The 19977-nt window shown below is 33.8% G+C and overlaps 2 protein-coding genes across 6 annotated transcripts in view; one reads left to right on the top strand and one right to left on the bottom strand.

The window, feature by feature from the left end:
• The window catches only part of LOC119079675 (homeotic protein distal-less), a 55031-nt gene that overhangs the window by 26929 nt on the left and 8125 nt on the right, over positions 1 to 19977 (top strand). The gene's annotated exons all lie outside the window — the stretch shown is intronic.
• LOC119079676 (trypsin alpha-3-like) lies at positions 9173 to 10414 on the bottom strand. Its single transcript, XM_037187734.1, has 5 exons — positions 10292 to 10414; positions 10072 to 10232; positions 9550 to 10009; positions 9410 to 9486; positions 9173 to 9350 (listed from the first exon to the last, which is right to left on the bottom strand). The coding sequence occupies exons 1-5, from the start codon at positions 10335 to 10337 to the stop codon at positions 9267 to 9269; spliced, it is 828 nt and encodes a 275-aa protein (XP_037043629.1). The 5' UTR covers positions 10338 to 10414; the 3' UTR covers positions 9173 to 9266.

Raw genomic sequence — 19977 nt, 5'->3', positions numbered from 1 at the left:
AAATTCTCGAAAAATTATCAAAATTATCGAATTTAATTTTAGAGAATTTCGATAATTTTTCGAGAATTTAGAGAATTTTTTGATAATTTAGAGAATTTAAGTTATCGAAAATAGGCCCTGGTGCTGAATATAGGTCTGGCGTATCCCTCATAATATGTACTTGTTCACAAGTCTCAAGCGACAAATCACAAGAATTAATCGAGTCAACCGACAGACTGTGGTGGTGAAGCTCCAAGTGACAATACCAAGATCTGAGCTTGGTGTCATACGAGATCTTATAGAAACGGCTAATCATCTGCTATCGACATCGACGACCAGAATAATATATGAGCTCCGGTTGGTGTTATCTTATATATCGGAATGTATCATAAAACCAGTGAAGTAATAGATTTTGTTGAATCCACATGGGGTTACTTTACACAAATGTAGTAACAGATTTGATGATTTAGGTGCGTTATACGCTCGCCGTTTCTAATTTAATGAAAACTCAAGAATATACTTAAATGTAACAGTGTACGGTTTTTGGTTAACTCACAGCCTCAACAATAAAACAACAACCTTCGTTGCATATAGAGATACTTTTTTTTCTCTCGAACAAATATTTTTATCACATTTTATATCTTTTCTTCTCATTTTTTTAATTTTATTTTTTTAATTTTTCGTTCCTTTTTTTCTTTATCATTTTTGTTATTAATATTTATATTTTCCATTCGTTCGAAAGAGAAAACCCTCCACGCCCTCTGGCCGTTCTCAAATTGCTGCAACTGTTTTATTTTTTTGATTATAGACTATATTGTTAATAATAAAATAATAATTATAATAATTATAATTATTATCGTATAGAGTAAAATTGCAGTCTTACCACCTTGAAAGTGCATTTTAAAATGGTGTGTAATACGCTACTTGTTGTTAATAAATAAAGTAAGTTTGTGGGTTATTTATTGGATCATGGGTATTTACTGTCGATGAGAGAGTTGCATTCTTCTTCTTATTTTCCTCGTTGTTTATGTTATTATAAATCGGTTTATAATGTGTCAAAATGTTAATAGTTTAATAGCTGCCTTTGCGATTTCATTTCACTGAAAATTATTATTTATATTTTATTATTCGTTTTGATTGGTATAATAATATGCATGTGAATTGTACATACACAAGCAAATGGAAATAAAACAAAACGAAGCGATATATTGTGGTAATAAATTAAGATAAATGGTTTTTATGGTCGTATCAATCGGTTGTAAATATTCGTTACTGTGACCCCCCATTCCAGTAGCTCTCCATTTAGGAATAACATTAACGGACCCAGAAAAAAATAATAATTTGTTTCATATGTCGATAATTTGTTTGAAAATTGATATATCACATCACCGACCCCCATAAACACTTCAATCACTCCGTCACACATTCTCAAATAGTAAATAAATAAACCGAACGAAAGTTACATCACATTCACAATCATCATAAAACTATTAACTAATAGCTTTCATTGGAAATGACATAATTCCACACCAATTACATCCCATTATACCACCTAATTGTCGACAGATTTATTATTACCATCCATTAGAAAGTGGAATCCTCGAAATTACCTTATCAAGCCCCCGTCATATTTGTCTAATTCCGTTGTATAATAGAGTATAACAAAAAAAAAACCGTTGCGGTGATGATAGTGGTATAAAAAGAGAGGATAAAGGGCCCTCCGCATATTATATATATTATAGCAAATACACTATACACATATTTCCATATTTCTGTCGGTACTGTATATTGTGGGCGGATTAGATGAATTATACCGAAGGATAGTAATGAAGTTACAAAATATATTCACAATTTAAATTTATATTTTATGTCTAATATGTTAATGACTGTAATTTACAAACGTAAATAATAAATTCAATTTCATATTTGAAAATTGGTTTAACTACTCATATCGTGAGTTTTAAGCGACCACTTGTCAATTGTCATTTTTTGACGATTCCTTGTTTTGGGGATAGGAAAGTTTATCGATTTAAATAATTTTCTATCATAAACCACAATATAAACTTACTGGGCATTGAATTGATTCAGCTTGGTATGATCGACGGAAGTGGTTTTCACTTAAAGATATTTCTAAGACAGTACGTTTTTTGGGACATGCCTCCTTTAAACTTTCTGGAGTTTTCACACATTTCCACTTGTTTCTTTAGCGATTAGTTCTTTATCACTGTTTCTATCTGTAAGATGGTTAGACGCATTTTTCGATGTTACAAATTTTTTAATGCATGTCATCAGGCCATGATGACAGTGAGAGTATATTTTTTTTTAATTTCATGGAGTAGAAATTGTAGTTTTGACAAAATTCTGAAAATATAAAGAGCTGAAAGAAATTTTGTTTTTAAAAATTTGCTTTTTACTAAATTTTATTGATTGACTACCTGCACTTTAGAAAATTTTGCTTGATTCTATCGTATTTTAACGAATTTTTTGAACTTTGAACTAAAGGCGTATTGTTTGTCTCAATTTCAGTGTCGTTTTCTCAATTTAACAAATTTTCTAGAATTCTAGATAATCAAGGAAAAAATTTTGAGAAAGTTTTCTTCATTTTCCCAAAATTCTCTAGATTTTCGTTAAATTTTGATAATTTTCCCGAAATTTTCTTGGTTTTCGTTAAATTTCTTCGATTTCTTAAAGAAAGTTCTATTTATTAAAAGCTCGTAATAGGTATCCCGAGGTCAGAACTAAGTTTGATCTGAAAGTTCAGGTCCAGTCAAAGCAGTCAGGGCAAGTTTGAGATCAAAATTGATAATGATGAGTCAGAACAGTCTCAGAATTTTTTTTAGGTCAGGTTCAAGTGGATCTGACAAGTTCCGAATTATTTTTTTAAATCAAGCAAACCATCGTATTCCATTTTGTGTGGACAAAAATCAATTTCCATTTATTTTAAAGCTCGAAGTCTATGCATATTTATTTAATATTCAACACCACTTTCAACATCTTTTATTCCATGCCATGAAATAGTTAAGCGTATCATACTTAATTTTTCAACTCATTTTTTTCAACTGTTTTTATTTTATCAATTGTGTAACTGTGTTAGGAAGCACCACGCAATACATAAAATTTCATATTTTAGTCCTCACTCATATGGAATAATAGTGAAAATAACAAATCCACATTATGTACACATAATGCTGACGATACGGCGAGAGATATGTACTTTACATGTATTTAGTATCATTAACAAACAAAAACCACATTCAGTTAATAATTCATAATGATTTATCATTCATACTCGTTCATTGGGAACCGTCATATGCACGAAGCTTTCTTTGGAATAATGTCCATTTTTAGTTCGAATTCATATTTAATGCTCGGTTCGGAAAATGAAAACTGAATGGGTTGAATTGTAAATAATTTTTTTTTGTTTAATTTTTTTTTTTGTTTCAATATGCCGCCGTTGGGGTTTAGACAATTTTTTTTATTGTATTCAAGTGTTACCGGTAACTCGTTTTGAGTCTATACGTCTAAACATTTTTAGAAGACTCGAGTTCTATTTATTTAGCCAAGAAAAGGTTGTCAGGCAAAACCATCATTTCAAACATGTAAAGACTTGGATCGTTTAAATGTACGTTGTCATAACGAAAGTTTTTAAAGATTAACGACTTTGTAATAGAGAAACTTTAAATTGAAATATATAATATGATAGACGGAATAACCAAGAAGGGTAAACACTGGTTCAGATGGTTTTGATGTGACTAGAGAGACTCATTGTGATGATACTTGCATTGACTTAAGTCTTAACTTATTAAAAAAAAAATTAATTGTCCTTGGACTTGAATGTTAGTTAGAAAATTCTAGCAACGTCTTAGGCCCTAGGTACACGTTCTTAGTCAGAAAATTTTAAATACGAATTTCATTTTCGTGACACATTTTCTGAGTCCTTCATACAGGTTGGAGTAGACCTATTATTATGATTGAACATTCTATTAACAAAAGTCGTTGTACGTCATCGCTTTGAAACGAAATACCGTCGACTGCCATAAATTGATTTCATTTATTCAGATTTCAATAAAACCCCAATCATTTCGGAGATCGTGGATTCTCCCGTTCGTCTTGCCAGACAAAATTACAATAGTCATACCAGAAACAATGGCTTCGGCGTTCGTGAAGAAAAACCACATCCGATACGATTTCTGACAATTCTAAATAAATAACCAAAAAAAATATGACAGGTTTGAAGTGTAACGATTATGAAAGTCACTGACGCATTTAGTGGCGACCGAGCTCATCTGTGCTATAAAATAACTCAACAATGAAATAAAATAAAAAAAATAAATTTTCCGACAAAACAACAATCAACAATAAAATTTATTGCTTTATAAATTCAAAACATAAATTAAGCAACTACATGTGTATGTCGCGATGTGTATACAGCATATATACGTGTGTACTAATGTTAAACTAAGTACTCTTTTACAAAACGTATGATCAACATAATATTCCTCTTCGTCTCGTATTGTATTGAGTATTAATTTGTTCTATTGTTTAACATTTAGCTTCATGTCACTTTACATCCTACTGTCTTCAATTTCATTTGAACTTCTTCTTTTTTTAACTTGTCATTGTTAAGGTTGGTAGCTTGGATATAACTCTAGCATCGCTACATGTAGCCAATCTTATTAAAGACTGGAGAGTGACCGATGACATCTTGACATCTGACCATAGGTGTATCAGATTTGCTATTGACACCGACAAAATAGACACGCTGAAATTTAGAAATCCAGCAAATACAGATTGGAACTCATTCCAGAGAAACTTGTCAAAGGCAATACTGCCTGTAACTGGGCGAATCGAATCAATTACGAATCTAGACAGCAGAGCCGATGAACTTTTAAATGCTATCATAAATAGTTACCATGAGTCGTGTCCACTGAAGACGTACAAAGATGGCAGGTCAGCACCATTCTTTACATCCGACGTGAAAAACTTTAGAACGACTGTAAGGAAGGCTTTTAATGAAGCCAAAGGGAAATCGCCCGATAAGGTTGCCGCTAGAAGAGCTGCGCAAAGTATGTATAACAAATTCTTACGCAAGAGTAAAAGGATCAAATTTCAACAATTTTGTAATACCGTTAACTCACACTCAGGAGCCTCCCGGCTATTTAAGTCTTTATCGAAAAACTCAACTAATCCTTTAGGATCATTAAAGCTTCCCTCGGGAGAATTTACGGATTCTACAGAAGCCACCCTTCAACATCTGCTAGAAGTACATTTTCCTGGTAGTACTACAGCCCCGACTCTAATCAATCATGATTCGTTATTATTGAATCCGTCCACAGATGACGATAATATGGCAATAGCCGAATCCATAGTATCCAAGGAAAAAATAACGTGGGCAATATCTACATTCTCTCCTTTTAAGTCAGCAGGAGAAGATGAAATCTTCCCCGCCCTATTGCAATATGGTTCTGATTCGATGAACGATCACCTGAAAGAAATCTATATTGCCAGTATTCGTTACCAACATATTCCCAAATGTTGGAGAGGAGTGCGCGTTGTATTTATACCCAAATTGGGGCAACAAACTTACACTGCAGCGAAAGCATTCCGGCCGATCAGTCTTACTTCTTTCTTGTTAAAGACATTGGAGAAATTGATAGATCGCTACTTGAGAGATGGAATACTTAAAGAGTTTTGCATACACAGTCGTCAGTTTGCTTATCAGCCAAGAAGATCATCCGAAACCGCTCTGCATCACCTAGTGCATAGAATAGAAAAAGCATTTAACCAAGATGAGTTTGCTCTTGGTTGCTTTATTGACATAGACGGAGCATTTAATAATATGATATTTGCTGCAATAAGGAAAGCATGTATCGCACATGGAATCAACCTTACTGTAACTGTATGGATTATTAAAATGCTTAGGGATCGAATTGTATCCTCCTACCTTAATACTGCCAAAGTAAGCGTTTTCGTAAGCAAAGGCTGTCCTCAAGGGGGTATTCTACCGCCTTTACTATACTGTTTGGTTAAAGACAGCTTACTATCTTTACTTAATAATGCTGGCTTTTACTCTCAAAGCTTTGCCGATGACCTCGCAATTCTCCTAGTAGGAATCTGCATCTCGACCCTGTCAAACTTGATGCAATCAGCACTAAAACTAGTTGAATCCTGGTGTCATAGTAGGGAGCAATCAGCGAACCCAGATAAAACGAGACTGATATTATTCACTCGTAAAAGGAAGGTTACAGGACTCAAAAAACCCAAATTTTTTGGCAAGGAAATCGATTTTTCCGAATTTGTAAAATTTTTGGGCGTCATATTAGACTCAAAACTATACTGGATCATCCATTCAGAATACGTCATTAAAAAAGCGGTAGCATCCCTATGGCAATGTCGCAGATTATTTGGCAATGACTGGGGGATTAGCCCCAAAGTACTCCATTGGATTTACACAGCCATAGTAAGACCAAGACTATGTTATGGAGCAGTAGTCTGGTGGCCCAGATGCGAAGTGAAATCTGTTCAAACCCAACTGAGTAAATTACAAAGATTAGCATTAATTGGAATCACTTCCGCCATGAAAACTACCCCAACAGCAGCACTCGAAGCACTATTGAACATAGAACCGCTACATATTCACATCAAGTCTCTTGCCAAGTCGTCCCTTTTAAGGTTCAAACAGTCTGAACTCTTGATCAATGATGCCAATTTCGGGCACACTAAGTTGTGGTCAGCCATGTCCCAACAAATACCTGAAGTCAATATGCCCTGCGACTTAATCATCCCAACTTACAGATTCGAAAAATCATTTAAAGTAAATATACCGGATCGTAGTTTCTGGGATACCCCGAATGCAATTGCACACAATCACTTCTCGTGGTTCACTGATGGATCAAAAAAGGACGATCTAACCGGGTCGGGAATATTTTGCCCTAGCATAGCTAAAGAAATATCCGTGTCACTAGGAAATTTTTTAACAGTATTCACTACAGAAATTACTGGAATCATGGAATGCTGCAGAGAAATAATTAATAACCACGAAGCTAATGTCTCACCCATAAATATTTGCTCAGACAGTCAAGGTGCAATTAAAGCGATTAGCGGCTTTAAATTTTCATCTTCAATAGTCCTTGAATGTCGCGATACTCTAGAAGAACTATCTGGAAAACACCAAGTGTCACTTATTTGGGTTCCAGGGCACACGAATGTCGCTGGTAACGAAAAAGCAGATGAACTAGCAAGATTAGCTTCTAGTACACCTTTCATAGGACCTGAGCCAGCAATGGCCTTATCATTCTCAACACTTAATCGGCTCATTCTGAACAGTAAAACCAAAGAATTCAATAATTATTGGAATACCCTAGACTTTGCCAGACAGGCAAAAATATCGATCAGAATAAACAACAAAAATTCGAAATACTGCCTGTCACTCGATCGGAATAACCTCAGAAGACTTGCCGGCATACTTACAGGTCACAATTCTCTAAAGAAACATCTCCACACAATTGGGGTGGCAGACGATCCACACTGCGAAAAGTGTGGTGAAATCGAAAGCACAGAACACTTTCTTTGCGAATGCCCAGCATACATTATGGCTCGATCACAGTATCTAGGTTCATACGTAACCAAGTACACCTCGATATGGAGTATCGCTCCATCAAACATCCTCAAATTTCTAAACAAGACTAAAAGAATATAAACGACCGTGGGTACGCACAACAGGCCCATCTGAGGCTTAGGTGCAGGCGTAAAAGCCACCCACTTATTCTATCTATCTATCTAAGGTTGGTAGATGCGTATAATTTCCGAAGAATGAATTTTCCACATTAAAAGTCAATAGGTTGAACGGAGAATATATCGAAAGAGAGACGAACTGTGCTGCTAAAAACTTCTTGAATTTTCTATTACAGGTTTGCTTTTGTGATGACGGAAGGTTCCTCATTCCAAGAATGCAATTAAGATTACTAATGCATACGGTCATAATTATTGAAATAATGAGATCATATTTTTCGTTGAAGAAGAATGACGATGTAGCAGCTACATTGCCGCATTAAATAAAGTTAGACAAGTTGTTGATAATTTTTAAATTTCTTACTGATTCATATCATTTACAAAACGATAGGTCTTAGCATAGCGCTGCTCCTAGCAATAACACTCGCTTGTCAAACGTCAAAAAGCCACCAAATTTTGATATATTTAAACGTGTGCACTTGCATGTTTTGTCTATTTTAACTCACATGATGAAACCCAGACTCTTGTCTGTACGAAAGGAATGCAAAGACTATTACGATACTGGTCATCAGCCTCCAAATTTTTTCTATATTAATGCTAGGAGAAGTGCTGTGGTATTAGACATTCGGAGGGCCAAAAGAAAATTGCAAATAATGTTGACAGTGTTGTGGAAAATTTGAAGCTTCTCCCCTTAGTTCCTACTTCTCTATACTACTATTAACTGTAACTGTGAGCTTTAAAGCTTAAAAAAAACAACATAATGGACGTATTTACTTAATCATCTGTTATCGACTACATGACGACAGCATAAATAAGCAAATACTTCTAATTGATGCCTTCTTATACGGGAAGATGTATAGTAAAGTCAGTGAAACGGAAGACTTTGTATAATCAGTTCGTAAAACGTATATCAAAAGAAGTAATAGATTTGATGATTTTACTTCTCACGCTTGCCGTTTATAAAAGGATGTGACATGTTTAATTTTTAGGTCTATACTACTGTGAGACGCTGCGACGTTGCGATATATTGAAGAAGCAATTGAATGTATCGGTTGAATAGTTGTGGGCAGCATGTTTGTATTAAAACGAAAGTAATTGTGTAGTGCAATTAACTGTCTAAACGTTCTACAATTTAGAGTTGAATTTATTACAATGATGAAATATTGTTGTGATTATGGCTCAAATTAACCAAATTATGTATTAAAATAATAAACAAACCGAAAATTGATTGAACTTAAAAGCCTCGTCCCTCAATTTCCTATTATTTGTTTTAATGTACTTTGGGCTCTTTTAAATTTGATGGTCTTAATTAAGGTACGAAGTTAACCAGATGTTCGATAGAATGTGTGAGAATTTGAACAGAATGGATTGCTTAAAATGAGCACTAGTCTTTCGCTTTTTACACAAATTTAACTAAGCGAGTGACGGGGCTCTATATTATCGATCAATTCTTTCAAATTAATGTTGTTTGCAGTCAAGAACCCATTTATTTTTCAATTTCTTTCACGGAGTAAAACAAACGAAAAACAAATAGAAACACAATACATTCAACTTGTCTATAGATTACTATCGATCCAGTTTCTGTAATATGAAACTCGAGCGTACACTCCCGGGGAATTTGGTCTAGCACATCCCCATCCCTAGAATATATTTAAATGTCAGGAAATCTCGTCTCTTATAATTTGAGCTAAGTTCTTACCCAGGAAACAACACCGATAACTTGATTGCCAGCTGTCAATGGACCACCTGAATCGCCTTGACATGCGTCTCGACCACCTAAATGACCAAAAACCGCGTTCATTTTACGTTCTCAAAGTTTAAAACTCTAATCAACATTACCCTCGGGAAAACCTGCACAAATCATGCCTGCTGTAATACCTCCACCGTTCAGTGCGTTACAATCTGCATTGGATATAACAGGTACGAATACATAACGCAAATAGTCTACGCCTGGATGGCCTTCGTATAAAGCACCCCAACCAGATACTCTTGCAGATGTACCAACGGCCGTCCCGGCTCCTTGTGCTGGCATTGCAATTGTAGCTATACCGGGAAGTGCTAAATTCAGTGCTCCAGCTAGATATAGAACTGAGATGTCATTGTCTAATGTCCAATCATCGTATTGCGGATGATCGATGGCAGCGGTAACAAGCACTCTTTGTCCACCTGTGTGAATGTTATTTGAACCAGCCTGGACTTCTAGCGGATATTCGGGGAACCATTCTGTACAATGGGCTGCAGTTAAAGCTCGAGTAGCAGTAATAATAACTCCGCCACAGATTTGACCCCATCCGATTTCCTAATGAACAAAGTTTTAGTTTAGCAGTGTTGTCGTCATTTTCTAATTGATTTTGTTTATACATGCAAGGCAATAATATATGGGATTTGGTTGATATCTCCAGGATTGCCTCCTACAATTCGTGTGCCAATATCACGACGTCTAAATTCTTTTGAGCGGATTACACCTTGTTCAACGAGTATAGATCGTAATCCATTATGACTCTTCCCTCGTATGTTGGCAGCTTAAAATTGAAATTATCTTTTTATTGCAATGTTGAACGAAAATTTCCTTTAAATATACCTAAAGCACCAGCAACCACTGCGAGTAACACTATTAACAACTTCATGATTGTGAATCAAAATTTCGAGTGTATCAATTCAATTTTTATACTCATCATCTTCTCGCCATACTTGTTATCTTAAATTTATTTTGATAACTTTAAAACTGCTGCCACTTAATCTTTCATTTTAAATTAATCTCATTTTCGATTATTTTTGTCCACTCTTGCATATTCATTGAAAAGATTAGGACGATTACCCGATTTATATGCTTTTCTTGGTATAGTCAAAAATTACGCGAAGATGTCGTACGTAGACTCATATGACATGTCGTTTTCTGTGTCATGATATTATCGACTTTGGATTAAAAATGTGGGTATTTACACCGATAATCGTAGCTGATTGCAACGAGTATTGTTTGGACAAAGTCGTTTTGGATTTATAACTGGTTATATTGGGAGACTGAATTCGTAACATTTAAGTGTCCGGATACGAATCGGAAAAATCAGCCAGACAATCCTTATCTTTTTCGAATTTCTTAACCGAAATAAACTATAAATTGAGCTGTAAAGCTCATGTAGTTTGTGTTCTTGTTCATTTTACCTTCGTTTGTAATGAAGATAAATACTGATTGTACTTTTAAATAACCAGGAAGCGTCTTGTTGTGGCTCTAATTATTGTCTATGTTTAACTCGTTGTACTTTGCTAGTAGTTTAGCAGTTGTGACAAACATATGAATCAATTACGTATTGATCGGTGGACCAGATCCTATTTGAAGTGAATAATTTCTTTGAATGGGGAAAGAAATTTTTAGAAGTTGTTTTTAAAAGACGAAATAGTATGTTACATACCAAGGATCAAAAAGGTGTGGTTTAGACCCGCTTCGCGTCGCTCCATCCCTGGACGTTTTCACCACCGTGGTCTAAAACACACCTTTTTGATCCGTGGTTTGTATACTATTTTTCTTCCTGGAGTACCAAAGTCACATTCCGAACAAAACATAACAACAAAACTGAACAACATACCGGTGCAAAAGCATTCCATATTAATGCCGAAAGTAATCCGTATGAATGCCTAAAGAAGTCCGTTCCGTTTGCATGTATTCTCACAAATGTTGAAAAATAAGCAATCTGTAGGAATGCCGAAAGACATCCGAATGAATGCCGAAAGCAGTCCGTATGAATGCTGAAAGCAATCCTTATGAATGCATTGTCACAAAACACTAAAAACATTACATTCGCGTACATACAACAACTTGACACATTTGGGAAAGAATAAAGATAGGATCGAAAATGACATAAGCGGGAATGAAAATTGAGAGAAAATAGTAGGGGAGAATGTTGCTCTTTCGGTACTAAATTTGGTGAGTGAATGTGACGGTTTTGGTACTACAGGAAGAAAAATATTATTCTAATCAGGAAATGGTTCTACGGTATGCCTCTAAAATACACCAATTTTTCAAAATTTAATTTAAAAAACTAAATTACGCAAAATCTAGGTAATTTTCGGTTTTAAAACAAAGTGTAATTTTCTTTGGGAGTAGAATAAAGTTGGGCAAAGAAAATCACCCTAGCAATGGCATGTGAGGTATTGTGAGGTAAAGACAACTTTATAAAGTTCATAAAGATTTTCGGATGCACTAACAATAAAATGCAAAATTTCTTCACATTTGACATCCAATTTTCATAAACTCTTTTGTTGTGTTCCTCATGAAATTATGTGTTAATTTGACCTAGGTGATGATGCATTTTCTGTCCAAGATTAAAAGTTGAGCAATTTTTCGAGCAGACAAAAAATTATACTTTGAAGGGCCGAAAAGTGTATAAAACTGTTTTTTTTCCCACTATAAATGCTCGTAAAATCCCTAACAAGTAAATAATAGTCTACTGAAAAATGGCTCAGGTGCCATCCTTAAAACTAAAAATTAAAAAAAAAACTTCTAGAAAATGATCGCTGGGCTCTGACAGTCGTGGAACACTTATATGCTTTTTGGATAAAAATTACAATTTTTTAATCGATCCACCCTAGAAATAACTATTAATCGATAGAAAATAGCCTGTGAAAACATATATCTTCCATCGGTTGAAATTTTCGGAAACTATTCCGAATTTATAATTTTGCATTTGAGAAGCGACTGCAAGTGATTCTGAGAATTTTTTTACTGATATTGGCGACACTATCTATTATTCAGTCTGTTTTGATTCGCAACACTACTGACCGAAATATCAGAGCAATCTACACATAAACTAATTAGATGCTTTTAGATTTGATCAACAATTCTTTTTTAATGATAGAAATGTTTCAACAATATCACAAAATTAATTGCATTTTAAACTTTACTAACTCACCTAACTTGTTTTCAGCATGTTTAATTACCCAACGCTCGATTAACTAACTACCCCATAAATCTCGTTTTTATTCCAAGATTTTTTTTTTTTATTTTAAATTAAATTGTACAATGCGTGGGTATCCTCAATTTCATTTAGATAGAGAAAAAAATACAAAATTTTATTCAATATTAATACCTTTTTTCATGATGTTTAATATGTTACCTCGTTTTTTTTATACATTAAGCGCTGTGTTTACTATTATTAAACAATAGAAGAAAAAAATTGCATGCGTTTGCATGCAGTTTGCATTTTTACTGAATTATAGATAGTTAGTTATATAAACCGCGAGCACAGAATGAATGAATGAATGAAAAAAAAAACAATCAGCGGAACATCGAGAATAAATTATTTAAATAAGCTTCGATTAGGTTTTATTTGTCAAGGATAATTTTTGTTTTGTTCTTCGTCGTACTTTACTTTATCATGTATACACACAAATGCATGTTTCGCAGCTAAATGATAGATATAACCCATTACAGTACACGATTAGTAACATACAATGTATAGTGTTTTGAAAATAAAAATGTGATTCCTAATATCAAATTCACATGCGTGCATGAGAAAAGTATGTTCCACGTAGGAAACCCAGACCAGCAAAGCTAAAGTCAAATATAATATTTAATAATAAAAAAAAATAGGAAATGATATAAAATATATTTAATATTCACGGTCGGTGGATTACGTAATACATAAGAGTAAAGGAACTTTTGCATGGAACGGTGCACACATAACCATCGACATATTGAGCAGCGCACTTCATTTATACATAATTTTATTTTTTAGAAAATTGTTTTCACGAAAAAAACAACAATAGAAATATTATAATCGTTGCGTTGTTATTCGTCTTCTCATCTCTTCAATTCGAAACTACCTTGCACAATTGTTTATCGTTGATAGCTTCACCACAAAATCTATCCCCATGATTATATCATTTCAACGATCATGAATTCATTTGTGAACTTGCGTTCTACCAACCTAGGTTTTTACAGAGAACGGTATTATCTAGCCCTAACGTTTCTGAGAGTTCCATGTAAAGGAAATCAAATTACGTTAATATTATTTTGTATTTTGTACTCAAGCTTTCCGTTATGATTTGGTAATGCACACATTGCAATTTCATGTAGAAAATAAATAAATTAATTAAATTAATTGAAACGAATTTTTTTGTTTTGTTTTAATGTATGATGAAAATTAGAGTTGAAACGCATTTATTAATTGTAATTAATTGGGTTTCAATCGAGGCATCGATTTCATTATCAATAATACATTGAAGTAAATGCAGTAAATGAATTAATTTAGAAATTGTTTGATCTGTACCTTCAATTAAGGTAAAAAACAATGAATAGAATGAACGTGTCTCTACATTACGTCAGGTCATATGTTATCGGCAGAGACGATCAAAATAAACGTTGAGCTCTGACCAATGTTTTCTTATAGTAATATATGACATCAATTTTCTAATTCTCTCAATTGCCATTGAAATAACATGCGAAATGAGAGAATACAGAAAAACGATGAAAAAGATGATGTCTCTTAAGATCCCGAAATCTATTTTTCTCCGACTGTATCAATCTGCCGAAAATCCTTCAATCAAAAGAAGGAATAGATTCGTTAACTGGACTGGTTCCTATGTTTTGCATTTGTGAGAAGTTAAGGTATAAGGTAAAATCCAATATGATATGAAACATATATCAAAAGTCGTGGTTGTTGTGTAAAACTTTAACAAATCACTTTTTTTCATTTTAAATCTACTCTCTACGTCACACCACTTGAAATTTTCTTCTTGCAAGCACATTTGAATTAAATTTAAATTCTGGCTCATGAAAGCGTTAACATACCGCCAAATGGAACAGGAGCTGGAGTGTATGCCCCCGAAACGGGGCTAGGCAATTCCTTCCACCTGGTTGAGATCGCCAGCGTACCTCAGGCGGAGCTTTATGCGGCACTCATGGGAGCACATGAAACTCTGCCTATAGGGACGCAAGGCGAAGAGGTCCTTATATGTCTTGACAATATAGGAATGATCAAGGCACTCGTATCGCCCGTAGTCACCTCCAAGCTGGTGAAGGAATGTAAGGAATACCTGAACCTTCTTGGTCTGAGCAATCGGATCAATTTGGTCTGGGTACCAGGACATTCCGGCGTGGAGGGAAATGAGGAAGCAGATAAGCTGGCCAAAGAAGGCTCAGGCAAACGGGCCAGAACCGTACCTTCCGATTCCCTAGTCAGAGTGTAAAAGAGCACTGGAAGACTGGGTTAAGCGTAAACACGCAGAACGCTGGGAAGCGTATAACGGAGGCGTTCACACGAAATGCTTCTTCCCTAAGCCTAACAAAAAATGGGCCAAAGATTTGCTCAAAATGGACCGAAATCGCATTAGAAGAGTAGTAGGAGCGATTACGGGACATTGCGGGCTGAATCGGCACATGAATAAGTTGAGGCTTTCGGACACTCCGAGATGTTCCTGCGACCTAGAAGAAGAAACGGGTGCACACTTGATATGTGACTGCCCCAAATTTCTTCAACTAAGACGCAGGATGCTCGGAGACTACGAGGTGGTTCCTTCGGAAATTGCTGCAATAGGACCTGACATCTTAGACAGGTTCCTATCGGCAACAGGAAGGCTACCATGATTTACATGATGACCGGGAATGGAAACAAAGGATCAACAGATCTGTGTTTCGAGATCTTAAATGATCGTCCCAAACTGATAAATCTAAACATACCGCAATACTGTGCTTTGATAAAGAAGAGATGAGACATTTTTTATCTACGTCTGGGTTCCAATGTTTACACTGTGCTGGACAAAATCTCTACGAGACCATAATTCTTTTGCATCAATTAAAAATGCCGCCACCTTCTCACTCCTTCAAAATGGATTTGTTTTTATGAGAAAACTGTATATTTTCTGTTGATGATGGAGAGGCACCTTAACACGTGCATCAAAACATAGCGCAGTTAATAATAAAAATCGAGCATTTAAAGACCTTACAAAAAATATTAATAAAAAAGCATTTTCTCAATGTTTTTTTTTTCTACATAAAAAATAAATAAATTATCTTACAACGGCGATGTGTGTTTTTATGTTACGCAAGACTTATCATGCGAGAAATATGCACTGTTGTAAATATTTTGATAATTTTTATTTTTTACAATTTTATTTTTAATGTTAAGTTCACGTTAGCTGCTTGCGTAGATTCTTGGTTGACAACTTGTCAAAAATATCATTGCATGACGGAAACTTCCCTATATTGTATCCACTGAAGCAGTCTGTATTTTTATGTATATTTATGCTACGGTTTCTAAGAACAAATTCTTTTCATTTTCTGATACGTATGAAGCAATTGGTGTTTTTGTATAAGTGCATCATCATGAGCATTGAACTTACGTAATTATCAATTCGCGAAATTCAATAATTACGTAAGCAGCAAAACAAAAGTTTCATTCGAAACAAATGCCGTATGCATTTTAAAGCTTGAACATCAACAGCAAACATTTGTTGTTTATCTCTGAGTAAGTTTTAATCATTACGCACGTAAATGTGTACACACTATGGTGACTCAGAAGTTATTTAGAGTGTAACCTTTAACCATGACAATGTTTCATTTGAAATACTTTTTAATAAAACTATATAAAAATGAACAGTCACATTACAACAAATGCTGTTTCAACAATAAATTTAAGTAATAAAATTTACTGCTCCATTAGTATGTATATTATGGGTTGAATGAAGAACATTACATCAATATAATGTATTATATATGTAGAGACCCGCGTAACATCAATATGATCGTATGCGTTGCACGGTTGCTGTTACCCTTTTTTCTGTGTAATCTCTGTGTTGTGTCGGGTCAATAAAAGAAAACCTAACTGTCCATTAAAGTGATTTCTGAAGTGTTTCTTCTGGGTATTCAAGTGTTTGCCAAGTTGAGCACTTCGTTGTCGTTTAGATTTATTCTGAATATGTTAACATAAAATTGACTTAGATGAGGTTACTGTATCTCGGTATCATAAAATAATAAAAAAATAAAATAGAATGTCGGATAGGTAATACGATAGTTGAATGGTATCATTTTGTGGTTTTGCACTGTAGCTGTGGAGATATCAAAATGATAATTTATTTGTTCATTTGTACAAAAGTTTACCTGAGAATTATCTCATTCAAAATTGGCTCCCGGTTTTGTGTTTGTACGAACATTTTAAAATTTCCAAAGAATTTCTAATTTGCATAATAACAATAATAATGCAAAGATAATGCAACAGATTTTCTTCATGGAAAATGCATGCTGCTAAATGGTATCTATACACCATACAGAGAAATCAGACACGTTGAAAAGTGCGTTACAATTTGAAAGTTATGCTGGTAAAATGTTCGTATATACATACAGCTGAATAGTTCATGTTTCTTGATGAAGAGTTTAAAAATAAAAACCCGAGAGTACAAACGTTTCATACATTAAATTAAATTGGCTGTATGTACAATCATCTAACATGCATGGTGTGGAAAAGAAATACAAACAACTAATACACATCGAACCGAGCGAACAATATTATATAGTAAAACTAACGCTGGTATCAGGTATAACGAAATTAAAATGTCATTTTTTCTGTGCTGCTTGTTGCATTTACAGATCTCATTCCATATTTTCACTTCAAGTCGACGTTTATTTATTACACTTATCTATTTGTGATGTATGTTTGATTTATATTATGTGCTTTTCAGCTGAAAGTTGAAGGTATAGAGTTTTCCATCAAGTGCTGCCTGACTTCCTTTTGCACTGTAGATGTGACGTGATTGGAACATTAGAGTAAATGTCTTTGGTTAAGTTTTGTGTTTCTAGAAATCTAGAAACTACAACCGTAGATTAGTAACAGACATTTTAATTTGCATGGTCAAGCTAGTAGTTAGGAGAACGCATGAGGTTCAATTATTAACTTGCATGACGATCATCCAGCTGAGTATTAATGTTTGGTTGACATTTGAACTTGCCCAGACAAATTTTTTGGTTACTTCTTAGATGTGTTTCACAGGAGAGAGCCACAATTTCCTATTTGATGTAAATTTGAAGATGTATAAATAATCGAGCATACAAACAAAGCTAATAGCTAGAAGAAAACATAAGGTCAATTAATTGACTTACAAAATGTATGTTAAAAGGAATGAAGTACCAGATTTTGGTTTCAATACTAGGCAATGATTCCAACGAAAGAAGTAACAGATTTCATGATTGCATGACGATTCACTTGCTGTTTGTAAAAGATCAAATGACAGAGCCAACATAAGAAAAGTCATAATGTTTTTTTGCCAGAATGTATAAAATCAAAGCTTTATTTTCATCGGAAATCTCATGTGGTCGAAAGAGGAATGCAAAGAAAATTGAGGCTTTGAGAACTATTGGTGAATAAAAAAGGGGATGCAGGTGATTTTGTGGTTCAATTTAATCATTATAGTAAGAAACAACAAGGTTTGTACGATGTCGTTGAAGGTCGATATAATTCCTGATATCGTTCCTATCGTTTAATAACAACTATTTAAAATAATTTAAATTATTCGACCGAAACCGATGCTGATCTTGATATGGATATAATAGCTAACATTGTGCAATAAAGCTAATATGATCATAAACGATCTAAAAAAATGCGTTGAAAGTACATTAATCGACGAACAAAACAAAAATTTTATATGTTGCGTTAAAGCTTTCGAAAGCTTGGGTAGTTCTGTTTATGTAGAAAAGGCTCGTACAGAAATACGTCTTCTATTTTATGGAACTTTGAACACCCTTCTTACGCATATTTTTAATGCAAATTTGAGTGTTAAGTTAACGTACTTTTAAACAATTCCAATCTGTGTGTCAAACTCAGTGCGACCAAATAATTTTACTCACATTCTTTTTGTCGTAATTACATTCTCTCACAATATATTCTTCTTGTAAAATTTTAATGGATCTTTTTGTTAGAAATTCTCCGAAATTTGAAAGAAAAATCAACCAATTTCATATCTGCAAAATATTTCTCTTTTTATTAAGTAATTACAAACGAAATGTATGTGACGAATACAATGGTATGTTCATATGTTCATGAGACTTACAAACAAAAAATCTTATTTTTAAAATAATATAATTTTTTATAGAAATGAAAAAAAAAACTGTCACACTTTGATGGGCGCTAAAAATACAATAAAATTAACAATAATTGCCATCAGAAAAAAATGCTGTTGAACACACAACGAAAAAAAGAGTCACAGCAAATTTTTCCTCTATTTACCGTAGATTTCGACGAAGCTTTTCCGTTTCATGAATTTCGCTTTTATGATGGGTGATGTGATTTCGTGTATGATTTTTATTAGTTTCATTTTTTTGTTGATATTTTTATGATTGTGTCTTTTGTTTGAAAAAAAAAAAACTTTTTTAAAAAGACAAATAATAATCACATTTTGATATCTACAGTTAAAAAAATAACTTTAAAACTCACACAAAAAATAGCCTTTGTATTGAATTTGATTTTTTTTTTGTTGAATAGGAAAATAAACAGTTTTTTGGTTGACATGAGACACACAGCCTTTATGACTGAATGACATTCGTAATTTTTATTATATTTTTTGAGTTTTTAGTAATGGGGCTTACACGTTCGAAACAAAAGTTTCCATCCAAATCATTTGAAAATATGTTATTCCATTAGAAACATCCAAACAAAATAAAAAAATCTTTCTCTTCGTTTGTCGTTTAATTCCATTTCCCAATCTAATTTCAAATTAACAATTTTAACTCAAGCAATTTTCTGTTAGTAAAATAAGTTGTTCAAAAACTATTTAATTTAATGAATTTTGCTGCAATTTCCACAATAAAACAATATACGCGAACCGAACAGTAACTAGATTTATATTTATATTCATTTGTAAAGTACCTTCAGGGAGAGAGAGATCTCCCTGGCTCGATATTATAGCCATAAGAACAGATTATATGCACGGTGTTTTACCAGCAAATAATTTTCTGGTTCAGGCGCAAATAAATTGAATGTAATACAAATACAGTCATATAAAATGCACTCATGTTGTTAACAACCTGCCCTTTTACCTGATTGCACTATAAATCTTATTGTAAATTAACATATGAATGTTGTGTACACAAATGGATGGATGTTTTAAATGAAAGAAAAAAAATTTAAAAAAATGCGAAATGGAAAACAAAACATTTAACTTTTTAAACATTTGTATATTTGCACAAAATGCCCAAAGAATGTTAAGGATGTGGTATTGTTTTCACTTTTAATGCATCAACGGTTCAAACACGAAGATTTGTCCGTTTGGGAAAACATATCG

This window comes from Bradysia coprophila, unplaced genomic scaffold, assembly GCF_014529535.1.
Source record: "Bradysia coprophila strain Holo2 unplaced genomic scaffold, BU_Bcop_v1 contig_324, whole genome shotgun sequence".
In the NCBI taxonomy this organism is placed as follows: domain Eukaryota; kingdom Metazoa; phylum Arthropoda; class Insecta; order Diptera; family Sciaridae; genus Bradysia; species Bradysia coprophila.
Note: the sequence above shows the minus strand (reverse complement) of the source record. Positions and strands in the feature narration are given on the sequence as shown.

What these genes read in the sequence shown, in the direction of transcription:
- LOC119079676 (XM_037187734.1), bottom strand. Translation starts at nt 10,337, where the DNA reads ATGAAGTTGTTAATAGTGTTACTCGCAGTGGTTGCTGGTGCTTTAG. An exon ending in AGTGGTTGCTGGTGCTTTAG is followed by an intron (nt 10,233 to 10,291) that starts GTATATTTAAAG and finishes TTCAATTTTAAG; the next exon opens with CTGCCAACATACGAGGGAAG. An exon ending in TTGTGCAGGTTTTCCCGAGG is followed by an intron (nt 9,487 to 9,549) that starts GTAATGTTGATT and finishes TTGGTCATTTAG; the next exon opens with GTGGTCGAGACGCATGTCAA.